Below are 21250 nucleotides of genomic sequence, written 5' to 3' on the forward strand. Positions count from 1 at the left end.
TTCTCTTTCTTCTGACATGGAATGCAGAATTTGAATTATGAAAGAGAAATACAGGGATGAGAATTATTTTTCCCTATAGCTGTAACTGTATTATATAGTATAGTAGGTTATCACAACTGTGCCTCCGTGCACACCCTGTGCACGTAGATCATTAATTCCCCAGACAGCCCAGAGACTCAGTTCTCCACGTAAGATTACTTAATGCAAAGATTCAAAACAATGTCATTTGTTTTTTAAGAAATTAATGACTTGCTAATAACAGGCAAGAGATACCCATTAGAGTTTCATTTTCCCAACCATGGCTTTCTGCATCTTAAATTCTAAGATACTTCTAATTCTTCATTTCATTATTTTCATCTCATGAAATACTTTCCCCACCAAAAAAGAAAAAAAAAAAGAAAAAAAAGTTTACTTACTATTTCAGATGCAAGGACTTGTTTGCAATACTACTGCAAAGAAAGGCAGTGAATTTTCATTTTACAGGTGTCTTCAGGAATTTAAAGCTTCATCCTTCACACTTCCGCAATCAAAGTGTTTCCTGGGACCAGGAGATATGCCACAGCAATTTCAGTTGTGTGACTCAGATGAATTTCACTGGGTCATAATGTAGATAAGAGAGAATTAGGAAGGAATGAGAAGAAGTGATTCAGAAAGAGCAAAAAAAAAACAGAGGGACAAATTCTAAAGTTGTGCATAGAGGAGTTGACCGTGTGCCACATGCAATGAGCAGTGGTGCTCAGCAGACGTGCATGAGTCCAAAGCAGTCAGCAGAGTGTGGGAACAACCAGAGGGTTAGCGTATCATAATCTCATCAAATTTTCCTTTTCTTAACTTGTAGGGTTTACCTGGAAATCCAGGGGAAAGAGGACCTCCTGGAAAGCCAGTACGTAACTTTGCTTCCATGCTGTATCCCCTAGAAGTTTTTGTCCTGCTGTTCTGTTCCCTTCTGTCTCATTTTCCTGCAGTACAAGTTGCTCTGAGTGTGGTTCAGTGTTTTTCTCTGCTGCTCTTCCCAGGAAAAATAAATAAATAAATAAATAAATAAATAAATAAATAACAATTAGGAACCATTAAAAGATTATGATAAAAATACCTGTGATGAATCTGGAACAGTATGAAAATAACTGAATGTTCTGTATGCAAAATAAATAATAATAATAATAATAATAATAATAATAATAATAATAATAATAATAATAATAATAATAATAATAATAATAATAAAGAAGCCAAAACATAAAGGCAGTTTCTTAAAAACGCTATACAATGCTGTGAGCAAGTATATGATCAAGAATACAAAGAGGTCTCAGATACAATATTCACTGATAATGTAAGGGAAGAGTTATGTTTTCAGATCAAAATGAATTTAAACACCAGACATGTTCAGGAAGATTTCTTACATTTATACCTTTTAAAACAGCCTGAATTTTTCACTCCACAGGGTACCTCTCCCCTGCTCTCTCCGGAGGACATAAATCTCTTAGTGAAGGTAATCAGCTTTTGAGGATGGTGGGAGTTTATCTGTATGTTTGTTTCAACCTAACTAACACCATGTGATGGGAAAGTGTCAGAGCTAGGTGTGCAAATGATGCCTTAAACTACTCCACCAGAGCTTTAAAATTGCTGGTCCCCTTCTGGCACAGCTGTTGGGACAAACAAGGATGTGTTAGGGATCAAAACCCAGTGCTCTCCAACAGCCTGCCCTAGCGACATAGCTTACAAAGATCTTTGTAATGTGGTTTAAGTTGTAAAAGCTCCGAGACTTTTTTCATCTCTTTGAGAGGCTTTCATTTCCAGGCAGAAGTAACTATTGTAAAGTTGCATTACCTAAAGCAGAAAATGGAAACCACTTTAATCCAGTGGCTGATCTTTCATGCGCACGTGCAGCAGTGACTACACTTCTCACTGTGGATGGAAATTCAGTTTGCATAGTGCCTCTAAAAGGATGCAGGTCATTAGCCCCACGTGCACCCATGTTTCAAACATTGGTATCTGTCTGCCTACTTTTACTCTCCATGTAGACAGTTGTCTGGAAAATGAGTTCATACTTGAGAGGTGCTGACTGCTAAATCTTTAAAGATTTACATGGGCTGAGTTGGGAGATTTTTTAGAAGGTTTGAGACATGGCAAGAAATCCTTCCTTATTGATTAAAAGAAACTAAAAAATTACTTTTTTTACTAACCTCATTAACAAAATGACCCTTTTAAGATTGCTGCTTTGAAATTACTTCACTGAAGAGCTGTTTTTTCTCAAGCAACAAAGTAATTTTTATTCCATAGAGTTCACTGTATTGATTTGTTTGGTATTTCTGATCAAGAGAATAGCAACAGACTGTTTCTTGGGTATGGGATATAATTCTGATATTCCTTTTTTCTTCTTTTTTTTAATCTTTTTTCTTCACTTTGATTATGTTACAGTTACACACACACAGCATATTCTTTATGTTTAGTACTTTTTCACTCCCTGTCAGGCCCAGCTTCACATGCAGCAGCACTTTCAGATCCCAGATGCAATTAAGGTTCTGTTTTTCTGGTATCCCTCAAGCTCTTACATTTTAAGTAGAAAAATATTAATGAAGGAACTGAGCTTTATAAAGACACTTTACCCCATGGTTTCACAATGGATCATTGACAGAGCTGGGAGTTGTACTAGACTGACCTGATGTCCCATTTTTTGGGCTATGTTGTCCCTCAGAGCCAGGATTCACTCCCATTTTACTAATGGAAGTCTGTCTTTGAAGTGAAAATGTCATACCTTGAGGACAACAGAATTAGAAAGAGTGCTGAGATGATGCTTCAAAGAATTTTTGAGGGAAGGAGGTTATAATTCTCATGGCTGAATTTGACCAAGACACTTTGAAGTTCATCTGGTCTTCATGAACTCCAGCAGATGAGTTCACATTAGACAAGGTATCTGCAGCATAGTTTATTTGCAGAATTCCCTGTCTGGTACCATGCTGAAACAAGGGAGTTTTCCGTAGCAGTATGCCCAATCAGCAGTAACTCAGGCCTTTTTGACTGATACAAACCAGTTTTCTTCAAGTGCAGAGTTTTCTTCAAGTAGTCTTATAGATTCCAAACAAGCTTTTCTTGATAATTTTGTTTTGTGGCTATCTGATCTCTTTGTTTCCTCAATTTCTTGATCATTAAGATCATGTCAGAGTTGTCCAGCTATGTTAGGAAGCTCCCCAAGGGATCCCATGCAAGCTCAGCAGTTAACTCTCTCTCCTTAACACTAACCTCACTTCACTTTGTGTCAAAGTAACCCAGGTCCTTTCTGGTGTGGTCAAAGTGCAATGGCCTACACGTTATACTAGCTCCTCACTGCTTCATTCATACTCAGTGTTTGCAGGCTCTACTAGATGCCTTCAGTCTCTTGCTAATTTATTTGTCAATGTTCTCTCCTAGGATGTGTGCACTGAATGCCCTCCTGGCCCACCAGGACTGCCAGGCATCCCAGGTTTCAAAGGTGACAAAGGTCTCCGAGGACCACCAGGTAGAGATGGCCAGGATGGGAAAATGGTAAGAGAGCTAGGGAAGTGGTCATCCCTTGGATATGGATTAACCATATCCCTTAGATTTGGTCTAACCAACTTTTTTCTTCAAATATTTTTACATGGTTGATTAATTTTATTTTTTTCAGTTACAGTGTACTCAATCTTTTATAGCTGTCTTTGGAATCAATGGACTAGATTTCAGCTGCTTCAGAGAGCCTTAAGTTCTCTTCTGAGCCTCTTTTTCTCCAGACTAAATAATCCCAGTTCCCTCAGCTGCTGCTCATAAGCCTTGTGCTCTAGACCCCTCACAAGCTTCACTGCTCTTCACTGGACATGCTCCAGAGCTTTGTCTTTCTTGTAGCGAACGACCAAAAACTGAACACTCAAGGTGTGGTCTCACCAGATCTGAGTACGGTGAACAGAATTCCTGGAGCCCTTTCCCTTTCAGGACAGACTCCCAAGGGACCCTGCCTACCAGTGTCCTGAATAGTTCAAAGTCTGCACTCCAGAAATCCAAGGTAGCTCCCCTCCTGACTTCAGCAAGAATAGAGAACTCTACCATTTCATGGTCACTCTGCCCAAGAAAACTCCTGACCTCCACATCTCCCAGCAGTTCTTCTCTGTGTATAGTAGGTCTAGCAGGGCACCTCCCCTGATACGTTTACCAGTTGCGTCAGGACGTTATCTCCCACACACTCAAGAAACCTCCTAGAATGCTTCTTCTGTTCCATATTATTCCAGTGTATATCAGGGAAGTTGAAGTCCCCCATGAGAAAAAGGGCTGGTGATCACACAACTCCTCCCATCAGCTTGTCTGTCTGTAGGCAATCTGTAACAGACTCTCCACCAGGATGTCAGCCCTGTTTACCTTCCCCCTAATCCTTCCCACAGAAACTCAACAAGCCACAAGCACAATAAATCAAAACAGTCTCTGACATAAAGAGCCAGGCCACTGCCCTTGCTTTCTTGCCTCTTCCTTCTGAAGAGCTTGTAGCCGTTCATTGTAGCATTCTAGTTGTGGGACTGATCCTACCATGTTTCAGTAATGACAACTAAGTCATAGTTTGCCTGCCACACAATGCCTTCAGCTCCTCCTGTTTGTTGTCTGTGCTGTGTGCATTGGTAGAGTAGATGCACTTCAGGTGAGCCATCTGCCTCACTCTCAGTCCCATCATCATTCCCCTAGACTCATCTTCAGTGAAACTTATTTTATTCCATTTCCCTTTCACACCTAGTTTAAAACCGTCTCAACATTGCTGATTGAGCCATGATCCTTATGTGGATTTTCTGCTGGCTACAAGGATGCCTAAGGGAAGTGTAGCTATTGTTTAAGAGACACAAATTTTGCAGATGAAATAAAGGAAGAAGGTTTAGGGGTTTTAATAAATGACGTGCTAAAATTAATTCCTTAACCTTTTCAGTTATCTGTCAGAACAGATTAAGAGGAAAAGTGATGGCTCTGTACTATCCAGAGATCCTGTACTATTTCACAGCCCTAGAAAGGCTCATCTAATGTTCCCTGTTTCAGTTTTCCTCCATCAATCATTATAGTAGATCTCTACAGTTCTACTAAGTGGATATAAATGAGTGAAAAAATGCATGGTGTAAATGAGAATTTGACTGTCCATAGTGAGCTTTGATGCATTCCATTTGAACTGCAAGGAGGAATTTGGAAGAAGAAAATAATATCTTTACTGTTCCAGGAAACCAGACACTCCCGTAAAAAGCCACACAGAGAATGCTGTTATTCTAATTGATCATGATCTTGACCATACTGTACGATATGCATTTTGGCATGATGGATTCCAGACTTCTTAAGATGAGAAGTTCTCTTTTAATTAATTCTTGTGTGGCACTCTGGTTGTGGCTTCCCTTTGAGATCATGTGTTTCCAGCAGTGGCCAAGGCTGATATATATCTAACCACAAAGATTTCCTAAGGGTTAGCTTGTTTGGAAAAGAAGGGTTAGCTTGTTTGGAAAAGAGCTAACTACAGTATTACGTGTTGTTGTAGGCTAACCAAGAAGCATACATAATGTTCTGATAAAACTTTCAATGTCATATGCAAAAAGATCTGTATAGTACAGTAGGTGTTAGAGAACAAATCAATTTGAAATACTGAGCGTAAAAGTGTCCTGTCCACCTTGGTGGGTCCAGCACTGAAGAGCCAAGGATGACAGGCTCTGCCTTCTTGATCTGTGAGAAACTAGAAACCTCTACCTCTTCTGCATTGCAGGGAAGTGTTGGTCCCAGAGGTCCTGCAGGCCCACCTGGGCTGGATGGCCAAAAGGTTGGTTGATGTTCAAAAGCAAAAATTATCTGTGAATAGTTGGAACACTGGTGACAGAGGATCTTGGTAGGACCCATCCCTACATGAAGGGGTAGAACTGACCTATTGGGTGGGCCATGCACAGTTGATTTTGTGGAATGCCAAAGGTGCACAAAACTGCACAGCTTTCTACATGAACACTGTTCCATCTACATACAGTCTTCTACCATCCCTCTGTTCACAGAAACAAACAAAACAGAAATAAAACAAAACAAAATGTAACAGGTTTGATTCTTGATAAGGAATTTCATTTCACTGATATTTTGATGAGAAAGATGGAACTCAGAGTTAACTGTCAATACAAATCAGGTGAGGAAGAAACTAAAGCTTCAGCAGTAACTCTCTTCCTGCATTGATCCTCTCCTGTCTATATCCCACATATTGGAATCCCTTTAAACTAAGGTGTCGCTTCCAAATACACTATCTGCAGTAATTGCTTTATCCACAGATTCTGAGTGCTCCCTGAAATATATTGTAAGAAGGATGATTTGGTTCTGATGTATCTTTCTGCCTCATGATTCAGGGACGTAGGTCAATATCAAACACAGTGTCTGAAGGATTCCAATAATATCACATTTTGAGCATTTCCCATGAATATCTCTGTCAGAGTTCTGCTCACAGTGCCAGTGTCTGGTCAGTCAAAACCTTTAAAACTTTCTAATGTGAAATAAATCATAACAAAATATTGAGAGAGAAGACATGAAGGCCATAGTTCCCTCCATACTTCCCTGCACCCTGACCTACTGTCTGAAACAACTTGTGCTATTTCAACATCATTGTATTTGCACTTATTAGTGTAGGACAAACTAATACTGATTCATAAATTAATTTTAAATCTTGCAAATTAAAGTGTGCTGACTGGTGAGCAGTAGAGTCTCAAAAGCAAACATTAAGGCCGATCAAAATGAGAGTACATTCCAAGATTAAATTTTCAAAGGAATTAGCATCCCATAAAGACAATAACCAGTGGAAAATTCAGGCAGACTGAGACTCTCATATGCTGCTTTCTTTAATGCTATGTAAAAGTGGAGGTCTGGATAGCAAGACTGAATGGTCATGAATGGTTTAGGTTGGAAGGGACTTTAAAGATCATCTAACTCCAACATACTACTGTGGGCACTGTGTCTCCTTTCCAGATATTTGAGGAGGGTCCTCATGGTGAAAAATCTAGAGAGCTCTGCACTTTTGAAAGTGCAATATGTTGTCTCTACCAGTACCAGGCTGGTACAGCTCTCCCTTCCCTACTTGTCTCCTAGCTCTCATGTAATGAACCAGAGAATCATTTCAATGGCCTCCAATTCATTAGTGTCCTCTGTGTCATTCAGGTTATAATTTATATCCCTGTCCCCTTGGTATTTTTGCTGTATGAGACTCATCTTGCCTGTAAGCAACTGTAAGCACCAAAAATACAGACATCTACTCTTGAGTTAGTTGCTTCTGCTCTGTTTACAGAGACACAAAGAGAGAGGAGGGCACATTCTGGGCATTAATTTTTTGGCTGAACCTTAGAAATGCTGGTTTTGATGTTCTTGGCCCTGAAGGGAAAAGCGATTAGTACCTGATGCTGTAGATGCCTTTAGTGGGCTGAATGATTCTTTACCAAAAGCCCATTTAGTACATTGCGTAACAACCTTTTTATTTTTAAGGCTGTTTGTGTTCTCTTCGTGTCCCTGAGCCAAATATATATATATATATATATATATATATAAGTAAAAGGCCATCTTGGGTCTGTTCATTTTCCCATATATTGCTAGCTCCAGTATTGATAGGAAAAATCTAGGGCAGAATTTAAGTGAAGTGCAAGCAGGGTTCAGTTCTTATGCTCAGGTGAGCAAGTGCCTTATGAAATAAGTCTAAAAGCTGATAAAATACTGAATCTAAGTGACTTTCAGTGACTTTTTTTTTTCCATTATCAAGGGTGCTAAAGGAGACCGTGGTGTAACTGGAGATGCAGGAGAAAAAGGTGAACAGGTAAAAATTAACTATGCTTTCCAGAAGTGCCATCTCAATGATTCCTTTTTCATCAACCAGTGTTCTAATGCTGAAGAATCAAACTACTTGAAAACAGACAAGAAAGATGAGAGCTGTCCAACACTGCTAAACCTCAAATGGACTTTACTGAGGAGTGGGACTGTAGCAGTCCTACTTGGGATTTCCTTCCAATCTCCAATTCAAATCTTCCCTGTCTTGTGTTGCTGGATTCCAAGCATTCTATAATTTTTTCCTCATGTCTTCAGTGAATACATCAGTTCTCTGCAGTACCCAACATCTTTTCATTTCCCCAGCTAACATCTACATGAAGTCCAGGAAATTAAACATCTCTGGACTGAAAAGGCCACTGTTGCTATTTATCCTAGAAGGTGATGGACTTCTATAGGATGTGCCACAGGAAAGAGAATAGTCAAAATTGGAGAAACGTTTACACTTATTTTTGGCTGAGTCAGTAGTTTAAGGAGCAAATCCAATCTTCAGTGAAAATTGTAGGATATTTTAAACAACACTGATTTCCAGCCTGGTCTTCTCCCACCATATTTACTCTCAGCTGACATTAACATACCATGAAATACATATTACAGAAAGTACACCCTATATCTAGCTATGTGCTTACTTTCAAAACCATCACTTTGATTTAGAAAGCTGCAGTCCATTATTTCCTTATAACCAGCACTCTGTGTACTGTCTCATTCTGAAGTTACCTCGCAGGGCCCAATGATAAATTAACCTACATACAAATAGAAATATGAATGATGTATAAAGTCTCCCCTTTTGTTTTGCAGGGACACCCTGGAATGCCCGGCTTTGCAGGGGCTCCTGGAAACCCTGGCCCACCTGTAAGTTCCTTTGTTGCAAAGCAGATAGTCTTATATTTTCCTTACTAATAACAGCAGTCGCAGAAAAGGCCATTCTCACCTGTCTGCACATTGCATTTTCCTTTTCCAGTGGGTTCCTAATGGTCCCTTGAGTGTCATAGATTTGTCTGCTCATGATAATTGGTATTTAATACATCAGCCTCTTTTCATTGATTGCTTCATCTCAGTCTGGAAATTGATGCTAAGCTTCAGTCACTCTCTTTATACAAGGCAATGATCGTGAAAACTCTTCCACAGAGACTACTTAGGAGTACATATATAGGTGTTTACTTATAGGCAGAATAAGTTGGCAGCCTGGAACCAGCAGATCTAACAGTGTTTTTGTCTCTAAGATTTATGCAGTAATACGAGAGTGAATTTTCTCCATTTTCTTCTGTCCTCTGGGTTACTTTTGAATAAAGAGGCTTTTTACATGTGTCTGATGCATCACACCTTATTTCTTGTTCTGCTCTCTCCACAAATAGTTATACTTCTTTGCATATGTAAAGTTGAAATACTGGGATGTTGTTGCAGAAGCAAGGCTGAAATAACTTGGCTCTTCTGCTTGTGATATCACCACTTACAGTCTCCAAGACCGGGGACTTTTCCTGAACAAAGGGCGTTTCATTCCAAACCTTCTGTCTTTGTCTACAGTCATTGCTACTTACCTCACTGCTTGCAGAGCAGTTTGACTCTGCTATGATAAGGATTTTCAGCATTTGTCTTTTCCAGGGATCAGGATAGTCTTGTTGAGTTTACCTTGTAACACCTGGAGGACAGGAGGTACTGGAAAAAAGAGATGGGTTAAAATTCTACTTTCAGATAGTAGCCATGCCTGGAGTCTGCTGAATGTTTAGCCACCAGGACAACACTTGGACCCTCTTTGTGGTTCATTTGCACTTCTGCAAGTTCATTTTAAGAATCATATTTTTAAGAGAAAGTAATAACATGTGGACGTTTACTGCCACAGCTAGAAGTCTATTCTGGTAGGAATAAAATTCTTAAAGCTATCCCATGACATCCTCATGGAAGTTATGAAGAGAGTGTGAATGGAGTCAAATGAAATGTGAAAAATAAAACTGATCTTGTCTAAGGAGAGCAAGTTGCAATGTTCCAGTAGATTCTTTTTCTTGATGTGCCTTTTTCTCCTGTCTGCACAGGCCTGTGATTCTAGGGTGGTAGGGAGTGCGCTGACAAATGTACAAAATGTGTTAATTATTTATGTTATTTCTGCTTTATTTTATTTAGGGTCCAGATGGTTCACCAGGACCAATAGGACCAGCAGGAAACCCAGGAGATATAGTAAGCTCTAGGCTATGTGTTTTAATACTAGCTTTACCTAGCTTTATCTCTGTGAATTAAGCTGCTCTGGAACTGAAGTAATGTCTTTTGAAAGCTCCCCATGTCATCCAATCTGAAGCAACTCTATACCTGCGAGTAGGACCCACACAAATAACAACAGATTACTCTGTTTCTTTTCCTCCAAATTAGCCAGAATGAAATGCAACCTGAACACCTGCCTGTGCAACCTGGTCTAGGGAGCCTGCTTTGGCAGTGGGGTTGGACTAGATATCCCTAGAGGTCCCTTCCAACCCCTACAATTCTGTGATTCTGTGGTTCCTTACATGGAGCTTCTCCAGTGTACTCTTGGCCTTCCATTGAAGGAGGTAGTTGTCTTGTATGTCTATCTTTGCTATTAACACCTTGTCACCTCTGTGGCACGATGACTTAATTTGTTAGGCTGGTGAGTAACCCAGGGTAACACCTGAATTGATTTTGACCTGATTGTCAAAACAAAACCAGCAACATTTTGAAGAGTGCCACAGCACAGACTGCTCCTGTCCCACACTTTTAGACCATTCCTTGGCACCACTGCAAGTACTAGTATAGGTGTAAACTTCAAGAAGTACATGAAGAATTTTTCTACTGCTGTTTCATTTGAAGGGCACTCAGATTCTATTTTATGGTAAATCATCAGCAAACCGTAGGAGAGAAGGATAATCTGATTGGAATCTGACTGATGCTTACCTAAGTGTGAAAAAGAAAAAAAATCATGATTTAAGACTGTGTAATTCTGTGATTAATTTCTAGAGCAGGGTTTCCTAATGAGCAAGACACCTATTGCACATCTGTTTCAATCATAACCCAGTAACTGTCCTTCTGGTGGCTGTTGTGAAATCAGTCAGCACTGCCTTCAGAGAGGGCACAGATTGTATGGACAAGCTGGCTGAACTTCCCTTTCAAATGGATGATTAAGGTTAAAATAATTCGAAGGCCCTTGTATGCTTTTGTGAGACATGTCTCCTATCCCTGGAGACATTCAAGGTCAGGCTGGATAGGATACTGTGCAACCTGATGTAGCTGTGAGTATCCCTGTTGGCTGCAGGGGATTTGGACAAGATGACCTTCCTACTCAAACAATTACATGATTCTATGAATAAGGAGAGATTTCTCTCTTGGGACACTCAATGAGGCACTTCTTATAACTGCTGATTCAAGAGATATAAAATATTGTTTTCTGGCTGGACACTTCATGAAAGAAGCTAAGCACTCAGTACCAAATATAACTCAACTGAAGAAGAATATACCAGTGATTTTAGTGCTTTCTCTAACTGTAACTTATAAATTTATAATTCTGCATGTTTTGTGTAAAAGCTTTCAAGTTTATCAGAAATGAACTCAAGAAAACCCGAACACAGCATGATATGAGCTGCAAGAGCAGATTCTCACAGTGGTGCCATGTCAAACACTGCATTTAATCTTCATATCTGAACCTTGATGCTTCTACTTCCTTTCCAGGGTAAAGATGGCCCTCCAGGTCCACAGGGCCCACCAGGTGTTCCTGGACTTCCTGTGAGTGCAGTTCAGCTCTTTCTCTTTCAATACATAAAACTATTTTATAAGCACATGTAGACGTAAACAGAACAGACTCCTGAAAGCTGCCCATGATCAGTAAGGGATACCTGTAATGTTGGTGCTATATCCTTGGCCCAGGACAGCAGTGAGTGCTGTATTTGATCACTTCAAATCTGAGTGTTAACAACCTGAAACAGGCTCCTCATCTGCCTCTTCATTTTATCTGTTTATTTATTTTGCATTAATACTCTTATACAGAGAACAAAACTAATGTAATAGCACCAATCTAAGGGAATAAGAATTCATAGTCTGGAATACCATCTTCCTCTCAATCCAAAGCTGAAATGGTTTGCACTGACTCAAGTGCATCTTGGGCATAAACACATTTCTTCTGGAAAAAGCATTAGTACAACATGTAGTTTAGGTTTTTAGATTTTTTTTTCCTTATTGGTGTAGGGCTAGAGGTATTTCTTGTGTAAAGTAGTTTAGTTTTAATGGCATTATAATGATTTACAACATCTGGCTTCAAAGAACCCTTTTTGAAGGTTGTTGGCATGCTTGCTTTGTTGAGAAGGAGGAAGACCCTTAGAACTGTCATACTGGATAGGGGAAAAGCAAAAACTGTTTCCCTACAGAGATGTGGCAGAAAATGTTTATGTCTGAACTATAGAAATAACAGAATTTTTGGTGCACTGTGCAAAATTTAATGCAGTTACAATGAAGCAGAGGTGCTATTTTGAGTTTTCATATTGACACAACTATACTGACCTCTCCTACGGACTCCTTGTTATACCTTGTTATGCATTTCATTAATAGGGCATTGCTGGGAATGATGGCAAAGATGGCAAGCCAGGATCTCTTGGAGAACCGGTAATGTAATTAAAAAGTGTTTCACACAGGCAATCACAGACCACATCCAGTTCTTACTTTTGTAGTTGCCTAGTGGGGCTCAGTGGGGGCAGAAAATCCATTGGCACATCATATTTTAACATCAGAAGGTCTACATTGTCTTGAGCAGTTTATAAGGTTCACTCTCTAGGACTCTTGAAAAGAAACTGGGTTCTTTTACAACTAACATAAATACTCTAAAACGTAGTGATTCCACCTTTACAAGTACTGCAAATATTGCAAAGAGAGATTGTCTTGTAACATTAAATCTAAGGATTCCATTTTTAGGTAGAAGATTATGGAGCATAAAAAGTTTAGAGGAGGTGTCTTAAAAGAAAGCCTTTTCTGATTTGCTCTGTAATGGTTCTGTTGTCCAGGATTAGAGAGGTTTATATTTGATGTTCTCTCCTTAGTCTATGCTTGCATTTATTGAAGGGAAAAAAAAACAAAACAAAACACAAAACACCTGAGTCATGAAGTTGTCAGCCAAAAGGAAATTTTAATAAATTGGCAGTGAATGTTATTCCTCACCACTGTGTTTCTTAGGAGAAGAATGTGCTTTCAGTGTCTCGCATCATCAGCCTCTTTCTGCCTCTTGTCAAATGGGACTTAGTGCTTCTGTGAAAAGGCAAGCCCCCAGTATTTAAGGGAATGGAGAAATGTTTGTCACTGCAGGTTGTATGCTGCCAACAAAACGGCTGGTTTCTGTGTGTAGATACCAGTTTTGTATGTGCTGATCAGGTATTGCTGTAGTTGTGTGTGCATTATCCCTCTGAAAGAAAAATATTGTAAAAGTGCATCAATCCAAATGGATAAGTACCTTTGAAGTTCAAAGTGTGGGAATGTGCTGCTGGAGAAGAGCTCTGAGGAGAGGGACCTGGGTGTCCTGGTGAATGACAGGTCATCCATGAGCCAGCAGTGTGCACTGATGGACAAGAAGGCCAATGGGATCCTGGGGAGCATTAAAAAGAGCGTGGCCAGCAGATCGAGGGAGGTGATCCTTCTCCTCTACTCTGTCCTGGTGAGGCCTCACCTGGAGTACTGTGTCCAATTCTGGGCTTCCTGGTACAGAAAAGACAGAGATCTCCTCGAAGGAGTTCAGCAGAGGGCCACAAAGATGATAAAGGGCCTGGAGCACACTTCCCTTATGAGGAAAGGCTGAGACACTTGGGTCTGCTCAGCCTTGAGAAAAGAAGACTCAGAGGGGCGTGGGAGGCAAAAGGATGAGGCTGGACTCTTCTCTGCAGTGTGTGGTGATACGACAATGGGAAATGGCCACAAACTGAAGCATAGGAAGTTCCACACAGATGTGTGTAGGAACTTCTTCACAGTGAGGGTGACGGAGCACTGGCACAGGCTGTACAGAGAGGTGTTGGAGTCTCCTTCTCTGGAGATGTTCAAGATCCACATGGCCACCTACCTGTGCAACCTGGGCTACAGAGCTGCTTTGGCAGGGGGTTGGACTGGGTGATCTCTGGAGGTCCCTTCCAACCCCTACAATTCTGTGATTCTGTGTATGTTCATGACAGTGCAGGTATGGATATGTCTTTGTCACTACTGTCACTACATGCTCAGACACAGATGTTGCTGGAGAAACTCCAGATAATCACAGTTCTCAGTGCTGTTACACATAAAGAGGAAGAATGGGAAGAGTTTTCAGCAGCAGAGGGACGGGGCTGAGGATCTAAATAACATGAATATGATTGTTTCCCATAGGGAAAACCTGGAGAACCAGGCCTCCCAGGCCAGGAGGGTGCCAGGGGCTTACCGGTAGGTTCAATCTTGTAACTCTTCTGTTCTGTAACTAGGAAGCTTTTGTCAGAGAGATGATAACCCTTACCAGTGTGAGCATCTGTTGTTGGTGACATGGCAGTAAGACTGAGTGCACCTTCAGTAGGTTTGTGGATGACACCAGGCTGTGTGGTGTTGCTGAAGGGATGGGATAGGATGGGATGCCATTCAGAGGCACCATGATAGTTCGAGAGGTGCCCGTGAGAATCTCAAGAGGTTCAACAATACCAAGGGAAATGTCCTGCAGCTGGGCTGGGGCAATTCCAAGCACAAATATGGGCTGGGTAACAAAGCAGATAGAGAGGAGCCCTGAGGAGGAGGACTTCTGGGAAGGTTACCTGGTTCAAGTCTGGTTCAAGAACATTCTCAGTGCTTCTTGTGTTAGGGTAATGGACAATTATTTATTTAATTCTCTTTTTCAGGGTTTTAAAGGACAGAGAGGAGATACAGGTCCCCCAGGTCCACGGGTAAGTAACATGCACTGCATGCATGATGGCACTCCGTAGAAAGGTGGTGTGAATTTCTGCTCTCAGGCAAGGCGAGGCAACTGGTAGGTCTGAGTCCTCTGATACTCCTTTGAGATAGAACTGTGTGAGAAATGTTCACAGGAGGCCTCCACACAGCATCCTACTTGTAAAACTACTGACATAGAAGGTGAGGAACCTCACTGCACCCACTGAATGAATATCAGCTCTCCTCCAGAAATGCCTAATACATGCAGAGTATGTTCAGAGACAAAACATAAGGAAGTGGGAGCAGAAATGACTTTAGCCATTTGGCTTAGTTGCCTATGCATAATGAAACCCCAAACTCAAGTCCTGCATGTAAAGTTGTTCTCATTTCTGAGCAATGCAGTACAAAATGTTCCTGAATGTAGACTGTGGAATACAAAACTGAATTTCTCTCTACTTAATTAATGCTGACTCTCCATAGGGAAGATTTGCTTGGAGTAGCTTAGCTGAGCTGGAGTGCTGGAGCTCCTCATCTCATCCTCATTACAATAGTTTCTATACCATGAATATGTTGGTGGATTACAGTTACTGCAATAGCAGCAATAAATATACTGCTGGAAAACAGGGTACTGCCTTGTGCATCACTTTCAGAATATGCTTCTGAGTTATTTTTATAAACTGCATGTCACCTATGTACAAGGCTCTTACTGTCTTTAGAGATTTCTCACTGAGCTCAGTCCAGTATTGCTGAGACCCCACACCACTAGCAGTGGTGCTGCTGGTCTGCCACTGACCTTGAGCTGATATCTTCCTTTTTTGCTGACTTGCAGGGGGAACCAGGTGCGACAGGTCCTGCTGGGCGTGAGGGGCCACCAGGGAAGGATGTAAGTGTACTATTTTGAGCAGACATTCATCTTCACCCTGACAAATGAAAAAAAAAAATCTTTCACAGTGACCCCTCCCTAAAAACAGCTGCAGAAACTGAAATAAAGGTTAAATTCCTGCAGCAGTTCACAGGGAATGAAATGTGTAAAACTCATTTTACCAATAAATTTGAGGGCTTTTCTCACCACTCAGCTGCTGACACATAAACATCAGGAATATCTTTGGAAAAGGAGGGAGAGCTGTACTGTCTGAATCACAGGCTGCTCTGTGTGGCCATGGACATGCTTTTTGCCACTCCTTTCCAAACTGTGTTTCATTCTGCAGATCCCACTGGGCCAGGGTCCGTTCCACTAGCTCTGTAAAAGCTGTACTTCACTGCATGCAAAGCTGAAGCAAAATCTATGAAATAACTCGTGGAATGAGATGCTACTGCACAGAGCAAAGAGAGATGCTGCAAACAGATCCTTTGACATTATTAGTGTCAAATTCAGTCACATAGCAAAGTCTCTGGGGAGCATAACTGAAGCAGCACTCTGCAGCAGCTGCTCAGAATGTACCGGTGGCTGATATGCCACTGTTGTGGGTGTGGGGAAGTAGTTTCTCCCCTGCACCCCCTAATATCACTGAAAAGCTGTTGTGCTGTCAGTAGTACCCTACAAAATAAAATGGAAGACAGGCTTAGGGGAGCCCCTAAGGAAAGGTAGGAGCAGGTTTTTGGGCTTGCTTAAGGGAGAGCAAAGGACTTTCAGTCCCTCAGGAATCCACCTTTAGCTTTAGATGATGCTAATGGGTTCTGCTTGTGATCAGACTGCACTGGGTGATAAATGTTTAAAATTCAAGGGGCTAGTCATACATAACTGGAAGGGGGCAGCGAAGCTTTTCTTGTTTTTCCTTAATAAATGAACAGTTAAATTTAATAGGAGCAGTTTAAAATGATGGCTTGGTTGTCTCCCTGTCTGATCTTTCCTACTCACCAAAATACTTTCCTTCATTTTAGGGTGATCCTGGCCCTATAGGACCACAGGGTCCTCGAGGACTCAGAGGGCAGCCGGTGAGTTTTTCTCCTGATGAGCAGTTTCTGGGGGCACACTGTATATAGTGGAGATATTCTGCAGTCCAGACCTCTGGTTTGGAAGGAGAATGCTACACCAGATCCAGGTGATATCTGATGAAATACTACCTAATCTGTGAAAAACAGATTAGAACTAGATTGGTGGAAACTGATGAGGACTAATGTGGAGCACAAAGGAATGTTAGCTCATGAGTTGTGTTGTAAAGCTAGTTTAATAGTTTCTTCCAAGATTGCAGTGTCAGAAGCGCTCATATTCCAGACTTGCCACTGGCATATCATGCACTTCTTATCACAGGGCCTCTGCATGTGGTTTTCAAAGGCAGACATCAGTTGCAGGTGTCCAGTTTGAGATATCTGGGATCTTGTTGTTATACTATTCATTTTTGTCACATTTTCTATAATTTCTCCTTTTTTAAAAACAAAAAAACCACATAGTTTTGAGAAAAAAAAACCAAAACATTTCTTTAATTGAACACGTGTAAAGTTTGGTTACATCTTCAGTGGAGAAACAGCAATTCAGTTAACATTTCTGAAAGTATCATTTGGAATGACTAAGAAATTACTTGCATTAATTTAATAGGCTTTCCAATTATCTTTTAGAATTCAGTCCTTTCCACATTTGAGTGCATATCTCAGCTGCTGAACATGGGCACATCTTTAATGTGTTATAATAAGAGTGATTTCTTTTCCTTCTGGGAAGATCTGCTTGTGAAACAAATTCTAAAACATGTTCTAATCAGGGCAAAGTGCTGATTCAGCCAGCAATACCAGGAGCTGGAATGGCAGGTCCCTTGGAGCTGGGAGGGTAGGGGGTTAGATTACACTGCAGGAACATATGGAAAGCTCCTCTGTCTACCTTATAATTTATCTCATTATTTCTGCACTGCTAGCATCATTCTCTAATAGGTCATGACCCTGCACAACACCAGAAATACATAAAAATGTTTGAGAAAATGGAAGTTATTGCTATTCTAAGACATGCTCTTCTTTAGACAAGAGCTATGTGGATTTTTATATGGTGAAGAGCAAAGTATCAGCTTCTTTTGTTCTTCTTCCTCTTTATTTGTTCTCTGTTAAAGAGCATGGGTATGATTTCGAATATTGACAGTAAAAAAGGCTGGTCCATGCCATCAATCCATTGCAAACAAATGATGGTGGGCACATCTGAAAAGTGATTTGCAGAACCTATTTTAGCCTTTGGAAGCAGGAATTCTTTGAACACAGGAAGGTTTGGGGTGATCTGGAGGTATCTGTTGGCCAATCCAGATTGTTTTCACATTGATGGTGGAGTTGCCAAGAGTTTGTCAAACACAAACAACTAATGGAGCTGCCATAGTAGGTATAGCTTCATCGTACAGGATGCATGTGAAAGGACTAAGGGTGAAGAGACAGAGGAGTGCTAGTTTGGCCCTGTTCAGATTGGAGGGTCTGGGTCCTCATCTCTAACTTTTTATCCAGAGATGTCATCAGCCATGCAATCATAGATGTAGAAGTTGTGGGGTTAATAAAAAAACAGGAGACTCTTACTCTGTAATCTGCCAAGAGGGTTGGTTGGAAAATGTTATAGAAATCCCTGCTGGTTTAGCAGCAGGTGGATACTTTATTGATCATAGTATTTTTTTATTTCACTAACCTTTTTCCTTTTCACCTAGGGCAAGAATGGATTGCCTGGATCTGCAGGAGAACCTGGCCCAGCAGGTAACCCAGTAAGTATCACATAAGGAAATTCATCCTTCAAGCAGCTGTGTCAGGCAGAAGTGACTGATGGAGTATGGATGGGATGGTTTATGTGAAGCAGCTTACAGTCTGTCAAGCTGCAGTGTCTGAAGGTAGAGGTCAGTGACCTGAAAATCATAGAGTGGCCATAATATCAGAGGGGTCTTGGCTACATTCCTGGAATTGAGCTGCCAGCAGCAATGTCTTTTTAAAAAAAGAAAAAAGGGGAAAAAAAAATAAAAAAGAAATGATTGATTACCTGACATGGAGAAAAGATTGGCATGCCTCATCTTTACCTGTTGATTTAATTTTGCCAAGCAGAGACTCTGCAGCCAGCAGAGAGCTGTCACGAGGAAGGAGAGGGCTTCAGGGAGTTGGCAGGCTGCCATGGAGGAATAGCAGCAGTAGAGAAATTCTCCCCAGGCACACGGGGAAAGAGAGGTAGTGGGCAGTAAACCAAGATCATGGAGCAGAATGAATCCCCCGGGGCCATCCCGTGTGGAAGAATCGAATGGTAATGAAGTGCTGTGAGGAGAACAGAAAGAAGTGTTTTTTTCCCTGTTCTGCTGCTGAAAATTGTTCAGGATTCAGCACATCCATGCAGACGAACCTTTCTGCCCAGCAGCACCTCTTGCAGCGCAGGGCTTTTCTTTACCTACGTAGACATCACTTCTTGTTGGGCTGGTAAATTCTATTAGAAACAAAGGCCTAGCAGAAGGAATCTAAAAAATGTTGCAGTGGGACTTCACTCATCTTTGTGGTACTCTGCTCTTGCAGAACCAGAGAGCAACCTCAGCATTGTTGCTGCCATTTGCCCTAAGGATGTTTTCCTTGTGAAGATCATCAGAGGGCTGGAGCACCTCCTCTACAAGAACAGGCTGAGAGAAATGGGGCTCTTCAGCCTGGAGAAGAGAAGGCTCCAAGGAGACCTTATAGCAGCCTTCCATTGTCTGAAGGAGGCCTGCAGGAAAGCTGGGGAGGGACTTTTTATATGGGCAGGTAGAGACAGGATGAGGGAAAATGATTTTATATCCTCTGTTGCCCTTTCAACTTCCATTTCTTCTCATCATACCCACCTCGGCTCCCTATGCTTTTTGTCTCTTTGGGTTACTCCTCATGTTTTTTTTTTCCAAGGTTGCTGTGGTTTTGGAGTGCTCTGTGAGTGCCAAACGGGTTAGTTTTTGGTCATCATCATGTTATAACATTACCTACCCAGATAGTCAGGTGGTGACCCACAGTTTTGTCAGGCAGCTTCCTGCACAAGCACAGTAATAAAGCGCTCTCTGCTTCAGAGGATTTACACTCCAAAAATAACATGAGATTGAAAAAGGATAAAGTCAGATGGATGAGAGAGGGGAAACAATGACAGTATTGGTCATCAGAACAGACAGGCTTCCCATCAGTATCCTTCTCTGTCATTAAAATGAGTCCTCTCTCCTTCATAAAGGTTATTATGAGAAGTGCTTCTTTGTACTGTACACTAGTCTAATTATTTCCAGCCTTGTGTGGAAATGCAGTGATTTCCCTTGCAATGTAGGGTGACAAGCCAACATATTATATTTCTGTTTGAAGAAAAAGTGAGAAAGATGATTGTGACAATGAGGGTTTTTTTCTACCACATGACTTGCTTTACCATTGCTGACTTATAATCACAGCCCTTGCCAGGAACCTTATCCTTTTGTTTGACAGTGCCTGTAGTGCTCATGCTTAATCCTCTATATAGCAATACAGCAAAACCCTTGAAATCTCCAGATTTTTTCTCATAACTGCATCATATACTTAGAGTCATTGCATACTTGAAAGCCACGTGCTTGGTTCCCTGTTGGCACTAGACAAGCTTAAAACAAAGGCAAGTTTTATTCTAAGAAAAGTTGCATTCTGAATTAGCAGGTGTCAAAGAAAGTTGTGAAAGAAAAGGTTAAAGAAAAAAAAACCTTTAAAAAAATTAGAAGTATATGTGAAATGGATCTGTTTCCTGAAGTGACATTTAAGCTGCCCTGATCTGTAAGGAAAAGGGACAGTTTGGCAGAATATCACAAGAGATAAGTAAAAGGCAGACATTTCTTAAATTGATGCTGAAAAGAAGAGCAGTTGTCCTTTAAATGTATTCTTGGATTTGAACTACATGACCATCTGCACTGCTTCCCTGCTGTTGTGCAGCACAGCATTTCCACGGCTGCACCAACACATTGTAAGCTGTACTGCACCAGAAGTAGCTGCTGCACACACCTCCTGTCACTTCCTTCTCAACCTTTCACAGGGACCCCACACAAGTTGTTAATAATGCAGACCTGATATCTGTGTTCTGCATTTCTTTGTTCTTCCCTTTTTTGCTTTTGGGAGTCTTGCTGCTGCATTCAGATTTCTCCATTCCAGTGTATCTGCAAATGCATGCTCTGGAAAAGCAATGTTGGAGAAAGGACTGCTAGTGTCTCCCTCCTTTCTGTCCAAAGGGTCCCAAGGGAAATAAAGGAGAAAATGGCAGCCCAGGACTCCCTGGTTTCATAGGACCCCGAGGACCACCTGTAAGTATGGCTGGGGATGGACTAGAGCCACTGATTGCCTGTTATTAGGTGTTGGACAATGAAAATAGGACAGTTATCTTCAATTAGGTAGAAAACATAGGAGATCTCACAAATCCAGAAGCCATCTGCCTTTCTTCAGAAGAAAACAGGACTACAGAGACTAGCCCTGCTCTTATGGGCAAATACCTGTGATCCCATTTGAGGGACTGGTACTTGTTATTCAGCCCTGGTAATATGTATTTTAACTGGGTAATGGTTCATCAATACTCTTTACATGGACATAGGGTTACTCAGACTTTGTTACTGCACGAAACTCAGAATGGCTAAATAGGGAAATTTTAAGTGCTCTTATTCTTGGTATTTGCTGTTCCCAGGAAAATTCTTTTGTTACC

The 21250-nt window shown here is 41.1% G+C and overlaps 1 protein-coding gene across 1 annotated transcript in view; it reads left to right on the plus strand.

Moving 5' to 3' along the window:
• COL22A1 (collagen type XXII alpha 1 chain) overlaps window positions 1-21250 on the plus strand; it is a 198059-nt gene that overhangs the window by 168868 nt on the left and 7941 nt on the right. Inside the window, exons 44-58 of the mRNA XM_065752765.1 lie at window positions 839-883; window positions 1442-1489; window positions 3409-3522; window positions 5732-5785; window positions 7742-7795; window positions 8602-8655; window positions 9922-9975; window positions 11473-11526; window positions 12346-12399; window positions 14134-14187; window positions 14631-14675; window positions 15491-15544; window positions 16543-16596; window positions 18270-18323; window positions 20787-20858. Coding sequence (XP_065608837.1) covers window positions 839-883; window positions 1442-1489; window positions 3409-3522; window positions 5732-5785; window positions 7742-7795; window positions 8602-8655; window positions 9922-9975; window positions 11473-11526; window positions 12346-12399; window positions 14134-14187; window positions 14631-14675; window positions 15491-15544; window positions 16543-16596; window positions 18270-18323; window positions 20787-20858 — 864 coding nt within the window. The remainder of the gene's footprint in view (window positions 1-838; window positions 884-1441; window positions 1490-3408; window positions 3523-5731; window positions 5786-7741; window positions 7796-8601; window positions 8656-9921; window positions 9976-11472; window positions 11527-12345; window positions 12400-14133; window positions 14188-14630; window positions 14676-15490; window positions 15545-16542; window positions 16597-18269; window positions 18324-20786; window positions 20859-21250) is intronic.

The sequence above is a fragment of the Cyrtonyx montezumae genome, unplaced genomic scaffold, assembly GCF_038088225.1.
Source record: "Cyrtonyx montezumae isolate F1298 unplaced genomic scaffold, pur_monq_1.0 scaffold_8, whole genome shotgun sequence".
Taxonomy (NCBI): domain Eukaryota; kingdom Metazoa; phylum Chordata; class Aves; order Galliformes; family Odontophoridae; genus Cyrtonyx; species Cyrtonyx montezumae.